The sequence below is a fragment of the Haliaeetus leucocephalus genome, unplaced genomic scaffold, assembly GCF_000737465.1.
Source record: "Haliaeetus leucocephalus isolate CR32 unplaced genomic scaffold, Haliaeetus_leucocephalus-4.0 Scaffold751, whole genome shotgun sequence".
NCBI classification, from domain to species: Eukaryota; Metazoa; Chordata; class Aves; order Accipitriformes; family Accipitridae; genus Haliaeetus; species Haliaeetus leucocephalus.
The window spans coordinates 18615935-18641703 of NW_010973187.1; the positions used below are offsets into that span (position 1 = coordinate 18615935).

A 25769-nucleotide genomic window follows, 5' to 3' on the forward strand; every position below is an offset into this window, starting at 1 on the left:
AATGTAGGCACCTCTTAAGCCTTGTTTTGGGATTTACATATACCCCATGCTGGTTGCCTGTACATGAACATATTTTCTTAATTCAGACTTTTAATTGACATCTAGTCTTGTACAGACCCGTGTACTGAGTGAATCAGGCTGGGGTTTTTGATATTTGTAATGCGACACGAGTGGATACCTCATTTTGGGAGTAGCTGTGACTTATAGCAGCCAGCTGCGTCCTTCAGCAGCAGGGGAAAGATGGAGACATCATTCAGACACAAGAAACTATTCGAGACTGATCAGAGAGGTTGCACATCAAGTGCATTGAAATGCAGCTCATTTCTGCTTTTGCAGACAGTGAGTTTACCAGGGAAAAATACTACCCTTGATAACAGATTAAAATACTATCATTTTGTAGGACCAGTAGTGGTCCATTGCTCTGCCCAGGCAGAGAGAGGGACTGAAAAGGACATTATGCAAAGCCTGACTAGAAATCTGGAAGTGCCCTGGAAATATCAATGGCTATGATAATGCAGCTTTGAGTTTTCATAGTGTTTAGGGGCAGTTTTGTATTTTTACCGAGGAAGGAAATCTTGAGGAAAGTCCTCCTAAAATGCGCAGGGAAGATACTGAGAGCTGTTTCCAGGTACAGTTCAGTGTATCTCCTGTTCCAGTTCACATGTACCGCTTAACAGTGCTCATTCATGGATTTTAAGATGAATTACTGTCACTAAATATCTTCCTCCTGTGATTTTATTGTTTGTTTCCCCCCCACCCTTGCAGGTTTGGGCCACCTTATTTCCTGCATTCTTATCAACGGTGCCCACTACTTCAAGCGCATCAGTGAATCTGGCATCAAGAAAATGTGCAGGAACATCTTCATCCTCCAGCAAAACCTGACGAACATCACCATGTCACGCGAGGCTGACCTGGACTTTGCAAGGTGAGCGGAGAGCCCCACGTTGTGTTTGTTGCTATTTTGTTGTCCACATGTACAGAGGTAGCTCCTTCCAGAAGCTTCACCGCTCGTGCGTGCAACTGGATCAATATCAAGTTAAACGCATAAAAGCATTACTCGTAATATTCACTTTCCCTGTTGTTGAGCAACATTCAGAGCAACACGGATCACTTGAGCTCAGCATGAGCTCAAAGCGATGGTCCCACCAAAGTGCTGCGCTTGGGGCTTCCTCTTGGTCTGGTTCTCCTAAGACCAAAACCCAGGCAAGGAAAAACTTCTAGGTATAGGTCTTGGGTGGAACTTAAACTGGATGAATCTGAGGCCTGGATTCATGCCCAGATAAGTAGTATTTTGGTTTGTCGAAGGCTTAAATTTTTAGCAACTCACAGGAACAGTGTGGGTGAACCTCAGGGATGCCAGGTGCTGTCTCCCTTCAAGTGCTGTTGCCCTTAAAATAGTAGTAATAGCAAAATAAAAACAAAACTGGACATGATAGATCCCCTGCAAGTTTCTCACCCACCTTGCTGCTTTATTCACAGAAGGGGAACTGTTTGAGGAATAAGCAAATGGGTAAAAGCAAACACTAAACGGTGCGCGCTTTGCACATGGACCTAGGGGGCTGGCTACAATTAGCCGTACTGGCTGATCCTCTGTGGCAGCAGCTGGTTCAGCAACGGGCAGCTGAGCCCAAGAAATAGCCAAAGGAAGAGCCTGGAACTTGCAAATTAAAGCACGTAGATCAAATGACAGAGTTTTTCATGACACTTGGATATGACCCACCGCAAACACTGGAAATAGGTGGTGTCGTCATTTGGCCATTGCTCTTGGAGACTGAATTACGAGAGAAGCACAACTCCCGCTGATGAGGGAGAGTAGGTAAGACTGAGTGCCTCATTTACTTGGGCTCTCATATGGGGAATGATCTCATTATTGAATTAGTTTCTTCATAATAACATTGACATGGGGAAGTTATGAATGCTGAGACCTGGAGGAGGGGGAGAGAGAAAGATCCATTACTAACTCTCCAAGGAATTAAGTTCCCAAATTCAATCTTTCCTTTTTTAAATGATTTTTTCCCCTGATCTGTTGAAATGCTAAATAAATTAGCCCAGTTTTTTGGCAGGCAGAACAGAGCTTGAGCATGTGCTGACAGCAACTGGCACCCAAATAACGAAATGCTGACCAAGCGCTGCTGGACGCTGGCACGGCGCAGCTGGCCGTTTTCTGGAGAGGTCTTTGCGGGAAGGGTTGAATAGCTGTGGGGTTCTGACTCATATTGCTGCACAATTTGACATGGAGTTTGAAGGGAAGGGTGAGGAGATAACCTGTTCCCCACTCCCAATCTTGCTGGATGGGTGATACACCAGACCAGTAGTTTTCACAACATCAAACGCTATACCAGTCCTCTTTATATAAGAGTTACATGGCAAATAGATTTTCTCCTGCTCCATTGGAGCTGCTGGGTACCATCATCAAGAACTGTGGAGCTCAGAAGAGACACCTGAGCTTTCTGCACAGCAGCATCAGCTGCTTTGTGGTACCTGTGATGCAGATTTCTTCCCATAATATAAATTCAACAACATTTCTTTTTAGCTTTCATGGCTGCATTGCTTCCCTCTTTCTTTTGGGGCAGATTTCTGTGATCTAGAGAGTATGTTTTATTCTTTTGTTCTTCAGATGACTCCTGAATGCTTATTATCCAGGTTCCCCTTTTACATAAACAAGGTGTCTTGTGCATCCAAACCCTGCCCTGCTCACCTGAATTTACAATTACCCGAACAATTTCTCATGGTACCCTAGGGACTCCAGTTACCGAGGTCTATTCAAACTATAAAATAAACATAACAGTTCACCCCCAGAAAGCATAAAATAACATCAATGTAGGATAAAAGTGATTTGTACTTCTGTGATATTGCTCATACAGGAATCTGTAAACGCTTTGCGCAGGAGCTAACTATCAGTTTTGTCTTTCTAAAGATGAGAAGCAGAGAGCAAGTGGTTATTTCTTGTACGGGAGCAGTGGCAGAGCTGATGGAGAAATACTAGCTCACCTGCTCTTCCTTCCCCCCTGCACCTCCTGGTAACCGGGATAAATTCCCTCCCTGCTTCACTTCTCCAGGGAACTGGGTGATCATTACTGAATGGGAGAGATTTCTGAAGTGGGTCTAACCCAACCTGGGACTCACTGCCCCATCTCTGGTCTTTGCATTTGCCATTGTACAAAATAATTCAACATTTACTCCAGTTTCTTTAAGGAACTTGATCAGAAGTCGTGGGCTCCTTTGATCACAGAAAGACATAATAGGCTTTTTAGTGGTTTTTTCACACATGCAGAATAATAGATTTTCTCAGGCAGTTATGGAGCTCTTTGCCCTCCAGGTTGGATCTAAGCTTCATCTGAAGCCAACTGGCTTCTGCTTCCCCCGGACAGTCGGTTCACTGCCCCTGTTGCTCCCTTGTCTCCTTGATATTTATTTATCCATGAGAGTGTGACACTCAGGGTTCAGGAAGCAATCAGCCACAATTAACAATCAATACATCACTCTTCATACGATCACTCTTCATATGTTAAGTTTTAATTCTGGAGCAGGTCCTGTGTGGTCCTTTTGTGAAAGTGAATGCATTCAAAGTCTGATGTGCTCAAGTTTGTAGGAAAGACCAGACCATTTGAGAAAAGGACAAAAGACTTTCAAGATTTTCCTGGGTGTTGTGCTTTTGATTTGGGGTTTGGTTTTGCTTTTATTTTTCACTTTTGATATATTCTTCAAGGCTTTCTATGGGCCTCAAAGAGCACTGGGCATCCCCTTTCTTCTCTGTCTCGGTGACTTAGTCAGTAGAAACCCTAACCAGGGAAGGCAGAGGGGGAAGATCTTTCTCCTCTGAAGCCAAAATCACATAGAGGATTCACAGCAAAATCTTAACCCATGTAACACTCACTGGTTCTGGTGAGACTCTTGGTGTTTAAACCACATTTTTCAAAAGATCTATAACCTGCAGGTGACAACAGCAGGATTTGCTGCTTTGGGAGTAGTACAATGGCAGGTGGAAAATTCGTTTCAAATGAGTTTTGCTTTGAGAATCTCAATTCAAGGTAGAGCGGGGTAGGGAAGCTCTCTGCAGAGCATCACGAAGCAGAGCCAGAGCATGTTTCCATTGAAAAAAATAAATTGCCAAGTTCTACGAGCTCTAGCAAGGAGTTTCTCCACCGACGGGAGAAAGAGTAAAATAGGCTGGTTCTAACTGCTGAGGTGTCACGAAAGGATTTGTAGCATTTGCTAAATTTCCTGCAAATATTAATAGGTTTTTCCCTTATATGCATGTTCAGTATCTAGGCCAGCAGAACTGCAGTCAGTCGTTAGTCGTCCACTACTGTACTAAAGAAAAAACAGTATTTTATTGCCGTGTATAATACCTAGGCGTATACTGCGAAGTCTGGGACTGAGCGTGAGTTTCAAATACCTCCAAATTTTGGAAGTTTCAGACCCAGAATTAGATTTATGGCATTAGAAGGATAAAATTCAGCTTCAAATTTGGATTCCAGTTCAGGTCTTTTCCCTTGTGCCTTCTTTCCTGCTCCCCCTCTATCCTCACCAAAAATTACACTTGCACGTTTATGCAGAGATTTCATCAGAGGTAGTCAAAAAGGGCTAGGTTTCTGCTTCAGACTTATCCTTAAATAAAATATCACTCAACTCCTAGATGTTCATTTTTCATTGAACAAAAAAAAACTTTCTCAGACATACAGCAGTGATAAAATTGCCCTATTCTTGAAAGTTAATTGAGGTGGTTGCAAGGGGAAGGGAGACACCAGTGATGAAATGTGAACATTTCATACAGCACAGTGTCATTTTGACCTCTGAGATAAAGGGGTTTGAGTGGTGCTACTCGTCATTACTGGATCTGAAAGTGTCCTTCATCCCTTAAATGGTTTGCAGCATAGTGAACCAGAGGTGTCTGTACACCTAAGAGTTAGATCAAAGGTTTCCCTGCTGCTGCCATTCAAGTTAGCAGTTGCTACCCCATCTATCCCGCGGGGACCAGGAATCTTTTCCTTCTGCTAAAGACGTTACCAGGACCCTTGGCTCTGACCACGTCTTTAGAGTCGATGTGGCACCTACGTTGTCACTGCCGGCGGATCCCAACCACTCTGGAGAAGTCCCCAGTGAGAAGGCATGGGGAGAAGAAGCCATCAGCGTGGGGAGAAGAAGCCATCGGCATGCCAGACGGTTGTTCGTAGGTCAGCCGCGAATAAGCCCTTGAAATGTAGTTCAGATGCCTGTAATCAAATGTGTCTATCGGTATACAAGGGCTGCTTGAATTTTTATCGTTCACAAAAGAGAATGACCTTTGCTTCCGCTCCCTGGCAAAATGCAGCTGCAGCTGCTGCTCTGACCTTGTTCCTCTGTGTCCGTGCTCTCCTGGTGACACCCGTGAGGCTGCGATTGTCACGGTTTAACCCATCAGGCAGCCAAACACCACACAGCTGCTTGCTCACTCCCCCCCTGCCAGTGGGATGGGGGAGAGAATTGGGGGAAAAAAAGTAAAATTCATGGGTTGCGATAAAAACAGTGTAATAGGACAGGAAAGGAAGGGAAAATAATAATAATGATAAAAAAGTTAGAATATACAAAACAAGTGATGCACAATGCAATTGCTCACCACCTGATGCCCAGCCGGTTCCCAAGCAGCAGCCCCCAGCCAGCTTTCCCCCCAGTTTATATACTGGGCATGACATCCTATGGTCTGGAATATCCCTTGGGTCAGTCGAGGTCAGCTGTCCTGGCTGTGTCCCCCCCAAGTCCTTGTGCCCCCCCAGCCTCCTCGCTGGTGGGGTGGAGGGAGAAGCAGAAAAGCCCTTGGTTCTGGGTACGCACTGCTCAGCAACAACTAAAACATCAGTGTGTTATCAATATTATTCTTATCCTAAATCCAAAACACAGCACTATACCAGCTACTAGGAAGAAAATTAACTCTATCCCAGCGGAAACCAGGACAACGATGTACATGTACTTGCTTGTATTCTTACATTCTCCAGGGAAACACCTTCCTTTCGCCCATACAGCCAGCTGCAGGGAGTCGGAAGAGAATGGCACCAGTCCTCATACTGGTTTCAAAGTAAGGGAGAACTGCCAAGGCATTTGTAGGAAGCAGTTACAGTTGACACCGGTTACTCTAAATGGCTCCTGGAAACACACCCTTTACTCAAAACCCATCTTTATTTAGATGTGGAGGGTAGGAGAGTATAGATGAAGGAGGATGCAGCTGGAGCTTGAGCTTTCTTTCAAACCAGCGTCAAACTGCTGCATCACTGGTTGCACTGGATACCAAGGTCAAGGTGCCGAGATGTCTGCACGGGGCCACACGGTGTGATGGGAAGAGACTGGTGTGGGTTTGGAAAGCAGCGGATCTGCCTCAGCTCTGCTCTGGCACCTAAAAACCACTCTGGTTTTCCTTGTTAAGTTCGAGTGAATCACAGCAGCAGGGTGGAGATGCCGGTTTTAGGACTAGCTCAGCCGGTGACAAGAGGCAGAGATGCCCTTGTGCTACAAATTTCCAGTGCAGACAGGCCCGTTGCTTTCAGCACAAACACCCATGGCGGTGGCAGGGTTGTCCCATCCATTGCTCTGATTCTTGCATGGGAAGAACTGGAAAATACCACCGGGAACAGTCTCTGAACTGCAGCAGCAGGATTTCAGAGGGTGCTTTTATTTCCGAGCGCAGTTCTGGTTCGGATGCTTGGCATTCAGGGCTCCTCTCCTGCTATGACTGGCAGGCAGGGGATTTTTTTGTTTGGTTATACAGGGGCAGGAGAGATTTGTGCCTCTTGCCTAATGTGCAAGGCTGTCCCAGGCAGGAGGAATAAGTGATAACTTGCTGCCATCTACTGGGTGCTGCAGAGGGAAGGGGAAGCCAGTGTGCATTAGAGATCCCTTAGACATCCTAGTGCTCTGAAAGAAGTCTTTTTCATTGCCAAATATTATTTCTCTTTCTGAATTTACTCTTGATAAATACAGAAACAGGAGGCTGTGTTTGCTGCCTGGGTGCCCAGGTTGCCTGAGGATGTAGCTGGTCGAGGGAAGCCTCCTCTGAGAGCCATTCTTGATGCTTGACTTGTGCGCGTTGAACGCCAGGTCCAACGGATCCCGACGTGAATCCCCTTCATTCAGTGGCAGAGCAGACTGCTGTTCTGCTCTCGGGTGCCTCCGCAGTGCTCCTGTGATGCTCCTCTGCTGCCTGTCTTCACTTGTGGTTCAGAACTGGGTGAGAAAGGCATCTCAGATGTTCTTCCCTGGGGCTGCACTCAAGCTGCAAGAAAATTTGGGGTGTTCAAGATCATTTGGTTTGAGTAAAACCCACGTTAGTTTAGTAGACAACTTGGGTACCAGGCACTGTAACTCATGTATCCACCACAGCACTTAGGGGATTCAAAAGCAAATGGAGCAGCCCGCTAGAAAGGATATTGCAAGCTACCAAGGAGTATTTTTGGTACCCTGGTGTAGACATGCTTGCTGGTCACTGACCCATACCCTCTTGACTCAGTGAGAGAAACTTTATTGTTCATAAAAGCTGTAAATGTGTTTGTCTGGAGGAATTCTTCTCCCCCCACTTAATGCCCAAGGTCCTCAGTGCTGCGGAAGGAAAAAGTCACCAATGCTTTGCAGTACGGATCCTAGGAAGACCGTTCCCTGTAGAGGAGCCAGAAGCAGAACAGGCTCTGGAAGAAAAGCTTCTCTTTGCTGACAGCGTGGGAAAGATGTGTTATCTCCATCACGATGCTGGACTCATGTTGTGTATCTGTGGAGCATGCCCTCATTTTGTTTTTGCTGCTTTTAATTAACAAAGCTGCTTTAGTTTTCAATTAAGGACTTGGTTACAACAAAATCTGTATTTTCTTTTCCTTTCTTTTCTCTCTTGTTTTCTCCCCCCTGTAGTTTCCACTGAGCTTTGATCTCAGTGCAGGTTTAATTAGCTGTAATTAGTGGTTTCACTGCATTAACCAAAAATCCCAACCACGGAGGATTAAAAAACACTGCTCGGCTTGATGCCCCCTCCTTCCCCTCCTCCTTTTGCTTCCCCCATGTTCTCTGGGGGATCAGAGACTGTCCCCGTATGGTCCTTCACCAAACGGGTGCTGCTGGGTGATGCCCCGTGCATCCCAAACAGCTGCCCTGTTACGGACTCATTAAAACTACGCTGGAACAAATCACCCATCCGTGTAGTTTAATTTCCAGTTAAATTTGCAGCTGCCATGAGTTTTAGCAGGACACCAATTTATGCCTTCACAACATTTCATAGAGCGCTTCTTGAGGTTTCTGACTGCTTTCTGCAATACAGTGCATTTACAGCAAGGTGCCTGCTCGAGACTTCCCAAACTTTCAGCTTCTGCCGTCCTGCATGAGCTTCTGGAAGCCATGGCGTGGCCATGTCCTTTGCTGGAGCTGCCCAGCTCCTCAGCAGAGAAACAAGAGGGGCTTTTGGAAGAGGTGATTCTGACCTGGGGAAACCCACATCACTGGTCTGCTCTCCTCGATGGAGCTGCACAGGGAAACACCGCATACCTGGCCACGCAGTTCATTTGGTTGATCACGACCGAGCAGGAAGAAACCAAAGAGCTCATTGAGCCGGTGAAGCAAGAGCAGTGCTGAGAATCAGATCTCCTGTCAAGATATCCACTCGACACTTGTTAAAGATCAGCATACCCCACACTGAGTCCTACCAACCACTCGTGTTGGAAAAGGTCTCGGTTCCTCTCACCAGCTCAGAAGTTTTATGGATATTTATGGAGACAACACTGAAAAATGCAATGTTCCCAGATAGTTCACCTTGATGCCCAAGACTGGAGATCTCACATGGGTCCCAGCTGACCACGGCTGTTTTCAGGCTCACGCATGCACCTCATCTTCTTGCAGCATCAGGAAACAAAAGGTTTTCCTTGTCCCTTCCTCAGTTCTCCAGGATAAGGTGTTGGTGAAGTTCAGATCTGAGCTTTACGTCCGTGAGTGTTTGAGAGAGTAGTTGGGCCAGTCTTTGTCTTTGTCTTTGAATCACTGGCCCGTGGTGCGGAGATGCACAGGAAAGGCAACACCCCTGTCCTGAAACCTGGAAATGGTTCTCGGGTCATCTTGCCAGAGCGAGGAGGACCCATGCTCTGAATCCCATGTTCCCCCAGGACTCAGGAGCCATCTCTTCCTGTCCCAGGTTTGTCATTTTGGGAAGGGCAGCCTTCCCAAGGCCAGGAATTGCACTCTTCTTGCTGAGCCATGATCATCCCCTCCAGGTAATTCTTCTTTGCCACAAAAACAGACTTCTTTGTGGAGCCTGATGTGACCTGGAGATGGGGTCTTAATGCAATCTCCAGCTGAAGTCTCTCTCCTGAAGTCTGAAGGCTTAAAATTCCTTTTAAGTCACTGTCAGTGACTGCAGATGGTAAATTTATTCCCCGGATAATCTGTATGGGGGCTGTGCTCTGGCCAGTCTTCTGTCACCTGGGTCCTTTCAGCCCTATCCCCTTCTGCAGGGTCCGAACATCCAAAGTGGTTCAGTTAAATCAGCTGCTGGAAGGTCTTAGTTTCTCCCAAATTTGGGCATCCCGATGGACATCGGATATGAGCAGATCCAAATGCCCCCGGTTTGTGCGGGTCTGAAATACTCCCTAGAACAGCACTTGGTGCTTTATCTGCCTCATCTGGAAGACTACCTCCAAACCGTACTGTATTTTATTTGCTATGCAAAATGCATAGCCAGTACACAACAAAAGATCGGCAGCTCTTTACAGCGCACCATCATCTAGGAGGAGAGCAGCAGCCAGCTCTGAAAGCTCGGTAAGAATTTGGGATTGCGCTTGCACATACCCCGCAATGCCGACACCTCGGCAAATACCACCTTCCTCTTCTCGTCCTTTACACAGCGGACCTTGATGCGACACAGTAAATTAGAGCAGGGAAGCGATCCAGCTTGGGGGGAAGGGCTATGTTTTGTTTTTCGCATCAGCTTTTTCTCTTTTTTGGCAGGATCAGCTCCCCAGTCTGGTTCACAGCGGGCCTTGCAAACAGCTGTGCTGGCACAACCGAAGGAGAGGGAACAAACAAGGAAATGAGCTGTAAGGCTCTGAAATGATAATGTTCCTGAAAATGGAACTTTATCTTAAATTAGGATAAGACATCAGGGGTGAAGAAGGGAATTGCTCAAGGTAGGAGCAGAGGGGAGGCAGGAGGAGCGAACACGTCCTCATGCAGAAGTGGCTGCTCTTCCCACACCATCTTCGGGCCATTTGGCCTGACTCCAGCCGAAGAACGGACACCTTTTGTTCTCAGGTTTGCTGAGTAGCCGATTTCTTATTCATTGCGTGTGTCTGGGAAATGCCTTGCCTGCTGCTGATTCTCCGCATTAGGAAAAAACTCCAAAATGCCCTAATGGTGATATACCAGATGTTCGGAAGCAAAGAGCCTGACTCTTGGGGGATGACATTTCTCGTGTTTGTCCTTAAGTAATTTTCACGTAATGAGAGCACTTGAGCACATGAAGGTGGAAGGAAAGTGGCTGAACCACCGGGTAATGACAGCACATCACTCCCCTACCTTTGGTGACTGCATGGATTATAAATTCCTCAAGGAGGGGATTTTGCTGGCTTTGTAATAAAAACACACACCACACATTTTGCAGACGTGGACCGTGGCAGCCTGAAGAACACGCACTCAAGTCCAACAAAGTATTTAAGCCCAAGTTTAACTTTCAGATATATGCATTGAGCCATTGAACTGATGAATACTTGCTCTATAACTAGAGATCTGCCACAGTCACGTCTCCATCGGAGCTGGTTGCCCTCAGTTCCCTTCACAGCAAGTAGCGAGAAGTGAGCATGATTAGAGTGCAATTTTCTGAATTGGCTTGAATTTTCTTTGAAATGAGATGAAGGGCCTTCTAGGAGTGCCTGTTCCTTGTGACAAGGATCAGGGAGCAGAGGTGACCCTCTCAGGTGGAATTAGCCACGGCAGACGTCTATCGCTAGGCAAGGTGAGCCCTCCTCGGCTATCTGGGGTCCGGAGGTGACTTTGCAGGTGGGTAGATCAATCTGTAAGCGCCCTCGATAGGTTTTTACACCCAGTAGCAGCCCCGTATTAACTGGATTAGGGGGCTGAATTCGTTTGGCAGTTCCTACATCCCTCATGTCCGAACACGCTGTGATGGGTGAAATCACGTAGCATCCACTCTTCATCGGTATCGGTCCATATAGCAGAGGAAGCATCTTAAAATATCACTCAGTACTGGAAGGCGCCAGTCCTGCCCAGGCTTTCCACTGTTGACTCAACGGTTTTATTTTGATCAGCCATTTCAGTTTTTCCCGGAGGTGCTTTTAATTTTCGCACTGTAACCTTTAAAGATATAGGTTTTAGTGGCCTCAGTAATGATTTTCATTGCCTGAATGTGGATGTTTGACTTGCTCTGAGTAAAGAGATTAATTCAATTTTCCTAAACTGGAAATGGGCTGAAAAACTGAGAGGCTTCATTGACTTTCTTTGCTTGGTTCTTGGTGTATTAGTGAAACAATCAATGGAGGTGAACTTCTCAGCCAGCAGAAACAGGCATTCACATTTCCAGGGACACAAGCTCAGGAAGATGTGAATAAACATTTTTAAGAAGTGTTTTTGGCTGTTAGACTTGGCCAGAGCACATTTCTACTCTGCATCAAAAACATCAGGATATATTCTCCTGGAAGTGAATTACAAACAAATTCCTCATTTATCCCTGAGGTGACAGTCTTTTGCTGATATGTGCTTTCTTGAGACTAATAAGTTTTGAATGTTGGTGGGGAAAAAAAAAAATCAAAGTAATTACTTTGTGTTCCCAAGCTTCTTATTTGTGTAGGTGCATGTGTGTTTATCTCTTTCTGTCATGCTGCATTGCTAATGGTAATTAAAGTGAAGGGATTTTTTGCATTAGAAGTTTTTCTTCTTAATTTCTGCCTTTAATGACTTTGGCCTCCATGACGATGCTTAGCCACTGACCAGTTACTTGTAGAACTGCAGTTGCTTTAGTATAAGGTCTAAGTTCAGAAAACTCTGGCTGTCCAGCTGGAATTGGATCGTTTTGTTTATCCAGGTCTGCAGCACATAGGGTAGGTGTTTGTTTTCTTTGCAGACCAAGTTTTGAAGGGTGTGAGTCCTGGTATTCACTATCATCTTGGTGGTGGTTCTTGCAAATCACAGAATACTCATCAATATTTGCTTTATTTGACTACACAGAATTTGGTATGTGGGTTTTCATAGCAAAAGTGCAGAGCATAACCAATTGTACATTGTCAGCAATGGTGTGGTGTGTGCTCACCACGTGCTCGTGCCTCCCTGGTAAACCAGTGTAGGACATGTTGTCTATGGCTCAGTGGGTGGGCCAAGGAGTTCTGCCAGGTTTCCAGCCTTGGGTGTCCATCCCACCCAGGGGGGGCTTCAGTCTCTCCTTGCACTGTGTTTTTTTGCATGAAACATGAAATATGTGGGCTGGAAAGAGGCCACAGGGCTTTCCCACCGGCTCCCCAGGCTGCACAGTCTGCAGACCAGGTCTCGGTCTGGATCAGGAGACCAAAACTGCAGCCCCACCACAGTGTCCAGAAACTGCCTAGGTTAATACAGGGTTTCTCATACCGTAGAAATATGAAGATGAATGTGAAAGCTCATTTCCAGGTCCATGTAAAGCATAAAACACATGTGATACACCACTGGCTTTAGCCATGAAGGGGCTAGGCAGGCTTTTGTGTGCATAGAGAGCAGCTTTATTGGTTTGCTTGCTTTAAAAATGCCATAGGAACATTTTAGCAATCCTCTCAGTTGAGTCCGAGGGCCTTCTCCTCCTGCCTTCTCTTGGTCCCCTGCACTTCCACAGCTTCAGGCAATGGAAATCACATCAAGCATCGGACAAGGTGTTGGGCTGCAACCATGACTGCACTGGAGATGCTGAGGCAGCAACGTGCAGGGATGGAAATGGTGATCTCATTAAAGGTGGGGTCAAAATATGCCTTTTACAGCATCCCTCCTAAAACAGGCATTGTATTTATTGTATTGGGCGTTGCGGGGCACGGCGGGTTGAAATCTGAAAGACCTACATGGTGCTGGTTGGAGACGCAGCAGCGGGGATGTGAAGGCAGGCAGGCCACACAAGCATGGAAGACGAATGGTTGGTAGTAACGATCCTACTAAAAGGTTACAACCTTGAAATGGATCCTAAATGTCATGACAGACGCCAGGTCTCCCAGGGGAGATTTGTGCTTCCAAGGGGCAAAAGTTGATTTTGAAACAGGCGGAATAGTGCCAAAATGGAAAGCGGTGTCCTCATCCTCTGTTAAGGGTCATGGCCTTCTCCATTCCCGCTGCACTGCGGCACATCTCACTGGTATCTCCTGGTGAAATTCATGGCATCCAGACCCCTGTGTTGGTGGTGAACGGCTGTCTTTCAGTCGGCGCGGCTGTCACCTCTGTGCACGCAGCCGGTGGAGCGGCTCAGCTCTCCTGCAGAGCAAACGCATGCTGGTTTCTAATTCAAAAAAACAAGCAGATGGCCAAAAAGGAGGGCTGGGCATGTAAAGCTTTGCCTGCAGCTCTCCCTCCAGGAATTCAGTGGGCCAGCAAAGATCAGGAGAGTTGGTGGCAGAGATTGCTGTGGTAGAAAGAGCCTGGAGGAGGGATGGAGAGGGACCTTTGACCCTAGAACCTGTGTGCCATGCAGAGCTCGAGGAGCGGAGTGTTTGAGGTTCTTTATACCCTCGTGGGAGGCCACGAGCATCTTTCTGTACCCATGGAGGTGCAATAACATCCTTAGAGGGATGTCTTTACGTATTTAAATTCCAATTCAGTCTTTAATTATTTTTTGTGATCATTACTGTTTTGCACGTGATCACTGTCCAGAGAGAAGTGAGGAAGAAGAGGTTGGTTTTGCTTTTAGTTTAAGGTGTTTTTTTTCTCTACAGTAGCAAAGAGTAGCACCTACCAGCCCAAGGAGTGGGCTTCAGTGGATCATCTGCTCTCTTTGCAGCAAGGTCCCCCATGCTCGCCTGCGAGCCATAAGAGCTGTCTGTTGTTGCGGGGAAGTTTGCCAAGGGGAGGTGGAAGGGATGGGAGAAGGATGGCCATTTAAATGCTGTTTAATTTGCCGACCAGCTGGAGATGAAACAAGCAAATCTCCAATTACGTCTCATAGTTCCTAAAGGGTCAAATAACATCATGGGGATAGTTCTGGTTTGAGGTGTCTCTGTCATCTAGCCTTGGACTGCCTTGATTGACACTGTTCAAAATTTAGCTCCAGACTCCAGATTGAGCCTGAACAAACATCCAGTGTCACCCCACAGGAACAGGTACCCCTGTGAGTGTATTTGAATGTGAACTCCACGTCTGAGCTCTCACATAACCTGCTTGGAGCTGCTGTTTGATCTAGAAATTGCGTTCTGCTCCCATGCTTAAAGGTGGGCTCTGCCTGTGCTGAGTTTGTGTGCTGAAGGTGTGGTAGCCTGCTGGGAGCTTCTGCTTAAATGCACAGCAAACAGAGCTGTTAGAGGAAGGACAGATTTTTTAAGAAGGGAAGTTGGTGTGACACAAAAAAAAAATTGCAAAGAAAGGGGGAACCATCAGTGTGTGAAGAACACCCATCCCAGGCATTTGTCTGCAGCTGAAATAAAGGTAAATATTGGATTGTCAGCTTGAAATGCATCTCTATTGCCTAGCTCCAGCCTGCAAATGGAAGCAATTAGAAAAATGTCCTGCCTTTTTCACAGTAGGCTGCATCTTTCTAGCACAAGCCCCACAGATAGAAAGACACATGCAAGTCCTTAAGTAGCAGATTGGTTTACCCTGTCAGTCAGATCTCATTAGAAACTGCAATGCTTCATACCCAGTAATCTGCTAGGAAATAACAGATATTGGTGCTGCGCGATACGTTTTTAAGAGTCACGGCTCATCACTTTTCTATGCACTAAAGTCGTACCTTTCGCAGAGGTCTCTCTCTTAATTAGATTGAGCCAGGGAGCAGAGCATTTCAACCTGCTGATGCAAAGGCATCTGGGAATCAGAAATGTTTCACTTGGAAGGTGTATGAGCAGCAGGGCACGGCTGGTAGGGTGTAAAATATCGGTGCTAGGACACAAGGGGGACAGGTGAGGACGTGGCCAGGTCTGGGAACAGTGCTTTCAAGGTCACAGTTGAGGACAGGAGGGGGGAGAAAGGAGCAGGGGGTAGCAATGGCCTCGGGCCAGTTTCTGCTAGACTCTAGGAGGGAAGAGGGAGAATGAGCAAAGGACAGAAATAGCACAACTGAGAGGACCAACAAGGTCAAACCATGACAGCGTTAGGGCAGAGCAAGATATCTTGACAGTAGGGTCCAGGGCAGGTATAGCCCAGGAACCGTACAGCAGAGTCGGCCAATTTTCCAGCTCCTTTAAGTCAGGTATGGAAATCTCTCGACAACCAGGAGCCCCAAGATGTGTAGTGTGCACCCGTGGAGGTAAGAGCACTTCTCAGGGTGTCTCAGGGGCATCCCTCTGGCTCAGCGAGTCCCCAGTAGCTGGGAGGGTGATCTGGAGAAACATCACTGCCCTGCTCCTCTCCGGCCAGGTGCTGTTGGCCACAGTCAGCACAGCGGGACACCAGGACATGGACTTTTGGTGGACCGTGGTGTGGCCTGATACAACCATTCTTGTGTTGCACAGCAGCTCCCTGGGTGCTTGTCTTCTACTGCAGGGAGGAGCAGGCCCCAGGATACCTGCGGCCAGCAGCCCTATGCCAACACCTTCCAACATACACGCTCATCACATGCACGAGCACACGTGCTCGCCCTGCCACGTGCTCCAGGCTTGGCAGCCGTGCTCAACTGCTTCAGGACTGAACATAACTCAGGGACCTTAGGTTGGCTGTACCTGCCGTGGTGCCACCTCAGCGTGGTCTTTGCTCGGGGTTAGTCCATCTCTGAGAAGCAGACGGGCACACTAAAGCAGCTGAACTGCTTCTGCTACTTAAAAGCTGGCTTGAGTAGCTGCCTGCCCCTACCTGGAGCAGGCTCTGTTTCCAGATTTACCAGGGGCTTGCTAAGGATGTGATTCACTTTCCTAAATATAGTGCTATTTGAAGGACCCTTGGATAGCGTAGGTATGTGAGCAGGGATGGCAGGTGTGACACGGGGGTTACAGGAGACCCAAACCCCATCTGAAGTGGTTGCACTAGACACCTGTGTTTAGGCAATTTGAGATACATTCCTCCATTTCGCTCTACAGTTAATTACTCTCCAACAAGCAAGATCCTTAATTCATTCACTTTTGGTCTGTTTTGGAGTTTTGGGCCAACTCAAGGCTAGTAGTGAGCCTTTCTGTTGCCAAGCCACATGTCCTTATCGGTGTCCCTAAAGAAAGATTTCCACCAGCTGCATTGTACAACCAGTAGTTTCGTTCCACCTGGCGAAGATTGGTGCCTGAGGATGTGCAGGTCATTCCAGGTGATGGATCATTCTTGGCCGATGGGGTCTGTAAAACTCGTAGCTATCACATGGTATCATCAGGTTATCTTTTCCTGTGTTACATGCTGTATCTGAGTTGGCCAAAGAAAGTTCAAAGGTTGTTGTTCCACGTTTCAGATGATGAGAGCTGGGGCTGATGCAAAGGTCTTTGCTAATTGGTGCAGCTGGGAACCTTCCTTTCTCACTGGTGCTGAAGCATTGACGATTAGGGCAGTAATTTGCCCTTGTACTAGGGAATATTCTCACCTCCAGCTGATCTCCTATGGATTTCCACACTGCCTTCCTCTAGAGCAAGTGACCACTGATGGGTACCCAAAGGAGCCACAGCCCCACACAGAGAGGAGACCATCGATGAGCCCATCTCCTGGCTCTGGGATCTGACCAGATTCTTGTAGGCTCCATGGAGCCAGTTGGGTCACATGGGGACAAGTTGCCGTTCAGCAGTTTCTGACCCATGGAGGAACAGATCCACATCATCTTCTTCCCTCCCCTCCCCTTTCTTCTGTCTCCAAGCTCATGCAGTAACATCCTGTTTTGGGTATTCAGCCACCCCAGTGTTTTTCACTATGAGCTTTCCCAGAAAATACGTGGTCCATCTGAGTTGGATTTTGGATACTAAGGTGTGATTGTCATAATTACCCTCTGACTTCCATCCTTGAATGAGATGAAAATGCTGCCCCAAAAGGGAAGCTGTGGTTTTTGCAGCTGAATCAGTAAAAAAATGAGTAAACTGAGAGATGATTCTTCAGCTGCAGAAGGCGACTGGCTCGAGGGCACAAAAGCACACAGTCTGAGTGGGGAATGCAGATCAGGCAATCCCTGTCTATCCAAGGTAGATCCTCTGGTGAGGCTGACATTAAAAATTCTGACTCAAATGCAGGAAACATGGAGTTAAGGAGGTGAATTATTGATGGAGAGCAAGTATTACCATATCTGACAGATGGAGACTGTCTGAGAACATTTTGCAGAGTGGCATCTGCACTATGCCTGATTGGCGTCCCTGAACTTTCGCACATCAGATGTAGAATATCAACACACAAACTCTGATGTAGCAATTAAATCTGTCCCGTAATGAACCTGGCCTTCGTAGCCAAGAGAAATCCATATGCTCAGGTAAAGACCAAAAACCTCAATTCTTGTATTTATGAAGATATTAAAATAATTACATCCAGACCACTGCATTTGAATATACATATACGATGTCAACATATACAGATATGTATCGCTTTCAGGCAATGGTCTGCAATGTGTAATCTCTTACTCAGATTTTACTGAAGACTGTAAAGCTTGTCTTGTATTTTACAAATTGTATTCCAGATTTGAGATCAAATAATATAGAAAAGATACAAAATCCAGATGACATCTCACGTCACCTAAGTGCATTAACATCTAAAGCTGAAGTCAGTATCTCAACTGCATACAGAAGTCATAGATCAGATATGTATTCCACGTTGTCATGTGTGCAAAAACAAAGAGAAGAATAAAAAGAGGTTCAAATAATAGCAAGTTTTATGCTTTCATGAAGAACAGCTTGTATTATGAAGAAGCAATATGTAAAATACATCTTTTTTAATAAGATTCAGTGCCTTTGTATTCCAGGTTGTTTTCTTAAGCCCAACACAACTTGGTAGATGATTGTAATTTTTTGCCATCTGTTAACTGTTTGGTGCGCTGTGTGAAATTCATTCTTCCTTCACTTGTAGCATGCAAATGTGCAGATTCTGAGAATCATCAGGAAAACATGCTTTTTGTCACTCGAGGGGGTTCAAGGATGGACACCAGCGGGGAAGCTGGCCCTGGGAGGTTACTCCATGAGCATCAGCGTGGGGATGGCTGGTACTGGGTTGTAGCCATCCCGTTGCACACACAAAGGACTTCACTCTGACCCCCTAATCTCAACAGACCTTCATTTTCTCAACTGCAAAACAGCCTTTTGAGAAAACAGAGAAGTTCCGTGCATGGTGTCTCTGAAGTGCTTTGGGATGTACAAATGGGAATTGAAAGAGGAGGTTAATAAATTAATACAAAAACCACAGGTTCAGTTCTTACAGCAGAGTTCTTTTGATAGTCTGGAGGTTTTGTACAGTTAGAAGATAGGTTTCTGGAAGGAGATAAAAATAGCAGTTCAGAGCAATTTATCTGCTTTTGACGGCTATGGACTACTCCATCAGTTTAGGAGCAGTGCTGGGATTCTCCTCTCACTCTATAGGGACCAACTTTGTTTCCAAGGAGCCACTGTCGCTCTGCAGTGGAGTCTGTCTGGGGTTTGCAGCCTGTACCTAAGGAGTGGTGAGCAAAGGGATGCATCTCCGAGATCCTCCATCAGTAAGACAAGCAGACCTGTTTTTTCCATGCAGTGGAGAATGGAGATGGAAACCACATCTATAGCTGTGGGTCTTATCCTCCACTGATGTTGCCTTGATAAAGTTTTCATTTTAAATGCTAGGAGTTTATGCTGTCTGGCAAAAAATATTGTAGCGCAGATCTGTTGGCTCAAAAAGTTGACATCATTGGAGCTAAAATTTCACCAAGAATGGCCAGAAGAGGCCACAGTTGTACTGCACACAGCAGTGTTGGTGCTTGCTCTGGCGTAGGTGAATGCTCTTTCAGGAGCGGTATTTTTCAAAAGGAGCAATTAAAAGTGGCCTTCTTGCTTTGCCTACTACAACAATACCTTAGAGAGGCAATGGCTTCCCTCTGTAAATACATCTTTTGCCCTAGGTACGGTAGAGAGGGTGAAGCAATTTCAGCCAAAAATATTGCCGCAAATGAGTAGCAGCTGGCCATAAATACCTCTAGCCTGCACATCTGAAGGTTTCTAAGCATCAGGAGAAGTACTGAGAACGGGCATATTAAGCATGATTAAATGTTCCTCTGGCCAGTGGCCAACACAGAATGCACGGAGAAGAGTGTTGAAGCTCTTAAGCATTAACTCCTTCATCCCGGAGACCCAGAGTTCCATGTTGATGTCTCCTACTTTCAGCAGCCATCTAAAAATTTGGCATTGAATCCATCCTGGCTGCCTGGTTTATTTATAATAAACAACCTCCACAGGGCACTTCAACCCAATATAAGTATCTATTTTAGTGTAGGATTAATTGACTTTGCCCCATTTCTTATCCATTCATAGGCAGGAGATCATGGCAATCACTCCCCTTGAGGTCTTGCTGGTGGTGGTAACTGATGATGATGAGCCAGTGGGTAGGGTTTGAGGCTTTTTTGCACCATTTTGTTTTCCTCCTGGTTTGGATAGGTCTGTGCCCAGTGTTGAGCAAGCGGGGTCTGTAGGTGACTTACCCCAATCTCAGTAGTTTCTACGCTGGAGCAAGGTAATGATGCTGGACGGTGCTACCAGGAGAAGAAACAAGAGTGCCATGAGGCAAGTGCATCCAATAAAGGTCTCTTCCATGAGAAACAACAACATGTTCAACAAAAAAATGGTAACAAACCAAATTTCGTACCAGCATGTCCACAGAAAATCTCAGTTCCCTAATTTCTGAAGCCACGGCAGCATTCAAACCAAATGAACAAAGGTAGCCAGAAGAAAACATCAACTGGAGTTTCCAAGAATTTGGGGCTGTTTGTCTGACTCAGCAAGTGGTTCAAACCTCCTTTGAAGCACCGAGGCCCGACCACAACGTACTGCAGGCAGACATTGCCTTGGTGGACCTTGTAATTTCCTACCGCAGTTCACGTGTTGCAGCCTGCTCTGCCCGCTAGCAAGCAGATCCCATCAGATGCGCCCTTCACCCATCGGTAGCTACCAAACACTCCCGGTTTTATTAAAAATCAGCAAACTTGCACCACTGAGCATCTCCCCGATTACAGCGTTGGGTTTTTGTATCCAGTTCCAAGCCACTTGATCCTAAATAAGGCTGGGGGGGTTTTACCACAGTAATTGTTGTTCCCAAAGGGTAGCTAAAATTGTATTATTTTTTGCTGACTGGAGCAATCTTTGCAGTACTTTCCATCGAACTGCTGACTCTGTCTTCTTTCAGGCTACATTCATTTCCACGTTTCCTCTCATTTATGCATGAGGCAAGGGGAAAAATTGCTTAATATTCTTTATAAACCGGCATATGGTATAGATAATTTTTTCTTTTTACTATATGCAGTAAAAATGCAAATGTGTGTGGCTTATTTGCAAATGCTGGCATTAATAACTGATATTTAAACAGGCCAGATTAGCACTTTTACTGATCTATTAAAAAGATTTTTTCCAATCATTTGCACACTCAAAATCAATTTTAATACAACATGTAAATTGAATTTAATTTTTTTGTATAAAATTGCATTTATCTGCTTGAACCATTAAATTTACTATTTAATATGTACTTTCCAGCTCACTTGGTTAGAATTTCATTGCTCTTTATCTGTATAAATTTAATTAGCCTTGATATCATCAGTATATTATAGAACTAATTAAAGATTTAGATAAGTGCTGAGGGTGCTTATTTAATACCCTATAAAGTTACATTTGGAGAGCAAGAATTTCCATCTTTCATTATATCAGCCAGTATGGAGCTGCAAGGAGTGTCTCAGGCATTGTTTTTGAAAAATTATTTAATGGGGTTTAATGGATTTATCCCAGCTTCGAAAAGCCATGTAATTACTGTGTATCATTGCACAGCGCGAGGGTGGTTGGAGTTGTTCGGGGAATGGTTTTTAAATGTTACGTGCACGTGTTCCCCTCCACGATGACGCCGCCTGATGCACAGAGATCCCCATGGACCGCGTGTTCCCAGCAGGGCAGCATCCTCCGAGTCACGAGTGGCAAACCATGGGAGGAAGGGAAAAGGAAATAAGAAGGAAATATTAATAAGAAAGTAGTAGATAAGGTAGAGCCTAGTAGGTATCAGGAGGAAAAGGAGGAGAGTGAAAAGGAGACATCTTTTGGAAGAGTAGTTATGTTCTGCACATATCTTACCTTTTCCTTTGCTAATTAGCTCGCATTTTACAGGTGATTTATCGTCTGTGTTTTACAAAAAGGTTTGCAATAGCGAGAAAACCAAAAGTGCTTTGGTGACACAGAGCTGCACGTAGCACCCAAAGGTGTTGGCTGGGGGTTTTTTTTTCCCAAAACTAGCCATTAAAACAAAGCTGCTTAATCTGCATAGAAGGCAGCGCATAGGTGAGCTGATTTGTATTTACTGTTTCACACGCTGTCTGTGTGGTTTAAGTTTTAAAAGGGAAAATAATTGGATTTTGTAATTTTGTTGCCTTTAATTAGAAGATTGTACTTACACCCTTTTGAATAAATAGACCTGCTTTTCTTGCCTGGCTCTGTACCTTGATCAGAGTTCTGTGCACTGCAGTCCCGAAAGCAGGTACGGTACCGATCAAGGTGCGAGGGCTTCCCGTCTCTGATACTGTTTTCTACCTTGGATAAATGACTTAATTTTTATCTCAGTTCTTCCAGCTGTAAAAAAAAAAAAAAAAAAAGGCTAATACTATCCTTACGTCAGAGCCCTGATTATTTATTAAGGGCTGTGATTTGCAGAGCTACCGCAGGAGCGCGAAGCACCATTTTTATATTATAAATTCACTTTTATTTCTTCCTCTCATGTTTTGTTTTCTTTCGCAAACCATTTCACATTCGGGCGTTTGCACATTTTATCTTTTTAAGTGCTTTTTACGTTCTTGACACTCTCCTGCTGTAGTAACACAGCGCAGAGTCATCTGTGCCTTCTGCCCCAAATTGTGCCGCGTGTTGCAGTGTGTGGGGATGGGGCGTCTGCCTTCAGGTTTCCGAGACTCTGTGAATGAGAGGTAGGCTCTGGTGCACCTAGAGAAGATGTAGACCATAGTGGCACGCAGATAATTTTGGCCTAATTTTAGGTTCCCTCTGCAGTCCATGGAGACAAATAGGTGCCACGGTTTCTCTCACCCCAGGTAGACATGAGAGGTGTCCATTTCTTGGTGTGGTTTGTACGAGGAGCTGAGGTTGACTAGGACAGCAAAAAGACCTCTGATGTGGACATCTAAAGCTGTGTGAATTGCCCTAAAGCACTTTGGGTTCTTCTGGAGGCAGAGAATGGGCATTACTATTGTTGTCTGCAGAACTGCTCCAGGTTAACTAAAAAGCAAGAAAGAATTCTTTAAGAAATGGTGATCAGGATATTTATTCCCCTGTGGAATAGTGTCCTGAGGTTAATTATATTCTCTTGTATGTCTTAGGGCTGTAACTGCACAGAGGACTTGAAGGATGCAGTTTAAGATGAGCAGCCATTAGAGAGTGGATATATGATGTAGCAGATACCTTCCATCACTAATTTCTAGTTTGTTATCATAAGCTCCCAAGATGGAAGGATAACCAGCGTCCGCACTTGCAGACTCTTGCTTTAAAATGCTGATCACCGATGCATGTATGCAAACATCGTTGCAGTCTTCATGAGGTGTAGAAATTACAGTAATTGCTGGTATTTCAAGTTTTCAGGGCTTGCTTTGCCAAATCCTGCATGCTAGAGCTCATCTCTTCTGCCCCATCTCCAGCGCCCTGTAACCATCAGTTCTGTCCTTACCTCTTTCCCTTTCCCACCTCCAATGTCTCTCGCTCCATAGACAGAAAAGCCCCTTGGGCTTCTCTCGTCAGTCAAGCCAGTCCTGAAAATCCATTTCTTGTGCATTACATGAACTGAAGTTACCTCATTTGTTGCTGTATTTTCCCTTTGTGCACTCACCCACCTCCCCCATATATTTAAATCTCATGGTTCCACCAAGATCTGCATGTATCAGAATTGAGTGACTTTATAACTGCAGCTTTGGTCTTTTTTCCTCTTCACTTGCATGCTCATTGTTCTGTCTTGTGGTTTATCATGGAATCACAGAACGGTTTGGGTTGGAAGGGACCTTTAAAGGTCATCTAGTCCAACCCCTCTGCAATGAGCAGGGACATCTTCCACTAGATCAGGTTGCTCAGAGCCCCGTCCAACCTGACCTTGGATGTTTCCAGGGATGGGGCATCGACCACCTCTCTGGGCAACCTGGGCCAGTGTTTGACCACACTCATTGTAAGAAATTTCTTCCTTATATCTAGTCTGAATCTACCCTCTTTTAGTCTTTGTCTAGATTTAGTCTGCAAGTCCTTCATACTTAACATTTTTCACTTTAGTGTTAGAGTACGTAAGATATTTTGGGTGCTATAAATTAGGGTGCTTCCTAATCCCCAAAAAGGGAGGGAGATAAGGTACAGAATTTTTTGTTGTTGTTCCCTTTGGGTAAGTCAGCACCCAGATCTGAGTTCTTGCCTTGTGAATCCATTTCTGTCTGTAGGACTACAGAGTAGGCACCCAGCTATATAATGAAGGAATAATTAAAGTAAGGTAAGGTCCTTTATTCTGAAACATCACAGTGTTTGTCTGAAGGTTCTTCTCTTAAGAGATCAAGTCATTCTCAGGGAAATCAGAATTTCATTTTGAATTCACCTGGCCATCTTTTGAAAAACTTTTTTGTGTGCAGGCCTTGGGTTATAGGTTAACATTAGCATTTAAATGGAGAACGTTATTAATAGCCCTCAGAGGAGCTTGTCTCATCCTGATTGCCTTTCCAGAGATTTTTTCTAAATGAGAAAGCTTCTTAATTTTTTTTTTTTTTTCTCCAAGAATAGAGTTCAAGAGACCCATCTTTTTTGAGAGAGATATATATATATACACTCAAAATGCATCCTTGCAAAATGGGTTCATTGTTGGCAACTTGATGTTTTGTTTTAAAACTGCTATTTAAAAAACAACAAACCAAACTGTTTTGTGTGTCAGTTGGCTTCTTCAGTTTTGGTTTGCCCATGGGATGTTTTTTCTTGCACCCGGGAACCATTTCCACCAGTGATATTTAACCTTCCCTATCTGCTCTTAGTACAAAGGTGTTCTTCATATGATGGTAGATCTTCCCAGGCCAATTCCAGCCTGCTAAAGTGAGCAGAAAGATTACAGTTGTATTTGGGCTTTGGATTAGGCATTATTTGCTCTAAGGTATGTGTTTGTCCTAAAAAAATGCCTGAAGAATTCAAGGGTTAGTCCAGAAACTTTGAACCCAATCCCATTGCTAATAGTCAGAGGAACAGGTCACAGATGTCTAGGTTGGTTGACTCGCCAGGATGTGAAGTAATCACATGAAGGAGCATTGTAAGGATCGACCCATCAAAACTAGTTCATCATCCTGTATGAGCCAGATAGTAAGGACTTTGGACACCTTAGACAGTCCTTCACTCCTCGCTCCCCCCAACTATGGCCATCAACACTGAAGCTGAACATAAGTGGAGAGCTTGGCCAGGTTATTTACCATCCTAAAGAGCTAAAGGCTTGGAGCCAGATTAATGCTTCCTTCCCCTTGTAAAACAGCCGTTGTTGATATTTCCATGGCAAATCGGGAGAGATGCTCTGTAAGAACCTGTACCACGTTTATATGTATAAAACCTGTTGCATCACATCAACTCAACAAGTCTCATCTATGTTTTTCAGCATAATACAAATAAATAATAACTATGCTAGTAAGCATACAAACAAAAAGATTTCCCTGATGAGGTGAGTTGAGTCACCCAGGTTACTTTGTTCCCATCAGCCGCATTCCTGAGTTCATACTCAGGAGAGTAAAGATTCGTGAGTTCAGCTTTGATCTGTTCTCTTCTTACCCCAAATATCTCACTGCTGAGCACTGGGAGGCTCTTACTGCCCACGCTGATGATCTGTGTTGGGTAAATCAGCTTACGTGAGCTTAGCTGTGCTCACATAGAAGCTGGCTGAAGGCTTGGGAAGCTAAATTTGCTTTTGGGTTAGGTATGCTAATCTGCTATTATTATTTATTAACCTATTTGTCAGATGATAGAATCAGCTTTTGATAAATATTAATTCTTCTCTCTGGTTTTAAATCTCAACTTTAAAAAAGCAAAGCAGTTTGCTAGCATTTCACTGAATAGAGATTTCCCTCACCTGTCGTCCATTTATTTCCTCCATCCCTTACTAACTTGCTTTTCTCAACCTCCTCTTGATAATCAAAAGAGCATTTATAATGGCAGGGACAAATACACTTCTGAAAGCAAAATGAAGAGCCTAAATAAAAAATCACAGAACAAGAGGCTCATCCTACTCACTCTTTCATATTTCATTATTTGATAACATCAGAAGATGAGTCCATCAGAGCTGCTTGGGCAAAGGCAAACAGGAGTGTGTCTGATCAATATTTATTAATACTTTCAAAGACAAGGGAGGCAAAGTTGAGCAGACTTCATAATGGAGTGAATAATTACTCATGCAAATAGGGTTTGGCCGAAGGCAATGCCATGCCAAAGCAGCAGTTTTTTAATTGCACCCAATTAAAAATGCATACCTTTCGCTCACTCGTACTG

At 45.0% G+C, this 25769-nt stretch overlaps 1 protein-coding gene across 1 annotated transcript in view; it reads left to right on the plus strand.

Annotated features, from left to right (window-relative positions):
- LOC104840287 (exocyst complex component 4-like) overlaps positions 1-25769 on the plus strand; it is a 328127-nt gene that overhangs the window by 296521 nt on the left and 5837 nt on the right. The window contains exon 11 of the mRNA XM_010581112.1: positions 766-925. Within this exon, the coding sequence (XP_010579414.1) occupies positions 766-925 (160 nt within the window). The remainder of the gene's footprint in view (positions 1-765; positions 926-25769) is intronic.